Consider the following 3,401-nt stretch of genomic DNA (forward strand, 5'->3'; position numbering starts at 1 on the left):
CCATGTGACCCTGCAATCTCCCTACTGGGAATATACCCTGAAGAACTCAAATCACTCTATTAAAAAGATACCTGCACACGAATGTTTATTGGAGCATTGTTCACAATAGCAAGAATCTGGAACTAACCACGCTGTCCATCAAAAGAGGAATGGATTCAAAAAATGTGATACATATACACGATGGAATACTATGCAGCCATAAAAAAGAACAAAATCATGAATTTTACAGCAACCTGGTGGAGCTGGAGTCTATAATACTAAGTGACCTCTCACAGAAACAAAGATCTGAGTATCACATATTCTCACTCATATAGTGGACTTTGGTCATCCTAGGCACTACTATAAGAAAACGACTGACAGTGTTGGGAAACTATGGGGGTGGGACTAAGGTTAGGAAACATCTGTCTGGATACAGGGAGACACCTGTTATCAACAAGGGGGCCTGAATGAAGCATATTTGTATACCTAACCCTTAACTGTAACTCACAATATCAAAATAAAAAATATTGATTAAAAAAATTATACTCAATAAAAACACAACGTAAATCATTAATTCCCACATGGACATAAACCATGACTAATGACCTGAAAAATCATCATTGTTATTCAACTACAAGAACTAATGACTAACATGCGAAAAACTCACCCCCTCAAAAAAATCATTACTCACTCATTCATTGACCTCCCTTCACCCTTCAACATCTCTGCATGATGAAATTTCGGCTCCCTCTTAGGAGTTTGCCTAGGAATTCAAATCACTACACATCAGACACAACAACCTCACTTTCCTCATAACACACATCTGCCGAGATGTAAACTACAGTTGAATTATCGGATGTATACATGCAAACGGAGATTCTGTATTCTTTATCTGCTTATTCATGCATGTAGTCTGAGGCTTATATTATGGCTCCTACACCTTCCTAGAAACATGAAATATTGGCATCCTCTTACTATTCACTGTAATAGCAACAGCATTCATAGGCTATGTCCTTCCATGAGGACAGATATCATTCTGAGGTGCTACCGTCATTACCAACCTCGTATCAGCTATTCCTTATATCGGCACTGATCTAGTCAAATGAATTTGAGGGGACTTTTCAGTTGATAAAGCTACCCTAACATGATTCTTCACCTTCCACTTTATCCTGCCCTTCATAGTAGCAGCCCTTGTAATCGTCCATCTCCTATTCCTCCATGAAACCGGATCTAACAATTCATCAGGAATTTCCTCCAACTCTGATAAAACTCCATTCTTCCCCTACTTCACAATTAAAGATATCCTAGGACTAGTAATCCTTATACTCCTACTTATAACTCTAGTCCTGTTCACACCAGACCTACTAGGGGGACCCAGACAACTACACCTCAGCCAACCCCCTTAACATCCCACCCCATATCAAACCAGAATGATACTTTCTATTTGCTTATGCAATCTTATGGTCTATCCCTAATAAACTGGGAGGTGACCTAGCCCTAGTACTATCTATCTTAATCCTTGCTATTATCCCAATACTCCACACATCTAAACAACTAAGTATAATCTTTTGACCACTAAGCCAATGCTTATTCTGAATTCTGGTAGCTGACCTACTAGCACTCACGTGAATTGGAGGTCACCTGTTGAACACCCATTCATCATCATTGACCAAACAGCCTCCATCCTATACTTCCTAGTTATCATAGTCCTTATGCCTCTAACTAACCTGATCAAGAATAAAATGCTCAAATGATAAGTACTCATAGTATAACTATTACTTTGGTCTTGCAAACCAAAAATGAAGGAAACAAGCTCCCTAGGACCCCACTTCAAGGAAGAGGCTTACACCAGCCCCCAAAGCTGGAGTTCTCCATAAACTATTCCCTGTGTGCTTGTATAGTACAATTATTCTTGATTAGTATGTCAGTATTAATAAAATTGTACTAAGTCCATATGTATATCGTGCATTTTATTCCCCCCATGAATATGTATTAGTACTATGTATATATGTATAACCTTACATAAGACATGTATGTTTAATTGTGCATTAACCTACTTTCCCCATGCATATAAGCACATACAAACAAATCAATTCTTCTAGACTAGAAAACCTTAATCAACTAGAAAGCTACTTCTACCAGGACTATTCAACAAGCACTATTCATCCATGCAATCACATAGGATACCCAGTGTGTTATCAGACATACACCATTACAGTTAAACCAACTCTCTTCCACATGACTATCACTTACCATTATACTTGGGCACTACCATCCTCTGTGAAACCAGCAAACCCATCCAATTCAGATCCCTCTTCTTGCTCTGGGTCCATAAAACTTGGTGGTAGCTAATATGAAACTATACCTGGCATCTTGTTCTTATTTAAGGGCCATAAAACTAAGATTGCCCACTCGTTCCTCTTAAATAAGACATCTTGATGGTAACGGGCCATATACCCTCTTTTCCAGTCATGGTAGAATTAAATGCATTTGGTATTTTTTAATTTTTAAGTGGGGGGAGTCTTAATTCAACAAGGTCAGGGGGTAAAGTTCAGGTAATGCACAGAAGTCTGATATAATGAAACATCCAAGTCATATTATGGAGGTTTGATCAGGTTGCACTGAGAGATTATAAGCTGCCATGAAGTTCTAATATGCTGGCTTTTATTATTTTCTAGTGGGACCTGGTGTGTGAATCTCAATCACTGAATTCAGTGACAAAATTTCTATTCATGGCTGGAATGGTGGTGGGAGGCATTCTATGTGGCCATCTATCAGACAGGTGAGTGCCTCCGTTTCACAGATTTCTTTACTAGTGGGTATTTTCATCAGCATATTAACAAATATTTATTGCAAGTCACAGTGTCCCATGGCTACTTTAGTCCTCAGGGACATAAACACACAATGGAGAAGTACAGTCTGTGTGGTGTGGGCTACTTTGTCAGCACTGAGTGCTTCGTATAAGATGTAGGTGTGACATCTGCATCAAACCTGGGGTATTTCAGGCCAGGGTTTAGAAATATGGTGCCACTACATGTGGTTTAGAAGGATAAGAATAGTTACTGTCTTAGTCCCGTTTCTGCTGCTATAAAAAAATCACAGATTGGTTAATGTATTAACAATAGATGTTAATTTGACTCATGAGTCTGGAGACTGGGAGGTCCAATAGCATTGCTGCATCATCTGGCCAGGGACTATATGTTGCATCAGTCCCCTGGTGGAAAGTGGAAGGGAAGACACAATACAGAGAGAGTATGTGGGCTGAACTTTATCCTTTTATCTGGAGCACATCCCATGATAACTAACACACTCTGATTTCACCATTAATTCATTCATGAGTGCAGAGTCATCTCCCATCTCTTAAAAGTCCAATCTCTTAATACAATTTCAAGACCTTGAACAATTATCATAATACTATAAGA

General features: G+C 38.9%; 1 protein-coding gene across 1 annotated transcript in view; it reads left to right on the plus strand.

Moving 5' to 3' along the window:
- Positions 1-2,765, plus strand: part of LOC103255995 (solute carrier family 22 member 24-like) — a 14,975-nt gene extending 12,210 nt beyond the window's left edge. The window contains exon 2 of the mRNA XM_008053889.1: positions 2,658-2,765. Coding sequence (XP_008052080.1) covers positions 2,658-2,765 — 108 coding nt within the window. The remainder of the gene's footprint in view (positions 1-2,657) is intronic.
- The last annotated feature ends 636 nt before the right edge of the window (positions 2,766-3,401 follow it).

This window comes from Carlito syrichta, unplaced genomic scaffold, assembly GCF_000164805.1.
Source record: "Carlito syrichta isolate Samal-C Ts95f unplaced genomic scaffold, Tarsius_syrichta-2.0.1 Scaffold288820, whole genome shotgun sequence".
Classification (NCBI taxonomy): Eukaryota; Metazoa; Chordata; class Mammalia; order Primates; family Tarsiidae; genus Carlito; species Carlito syrichta.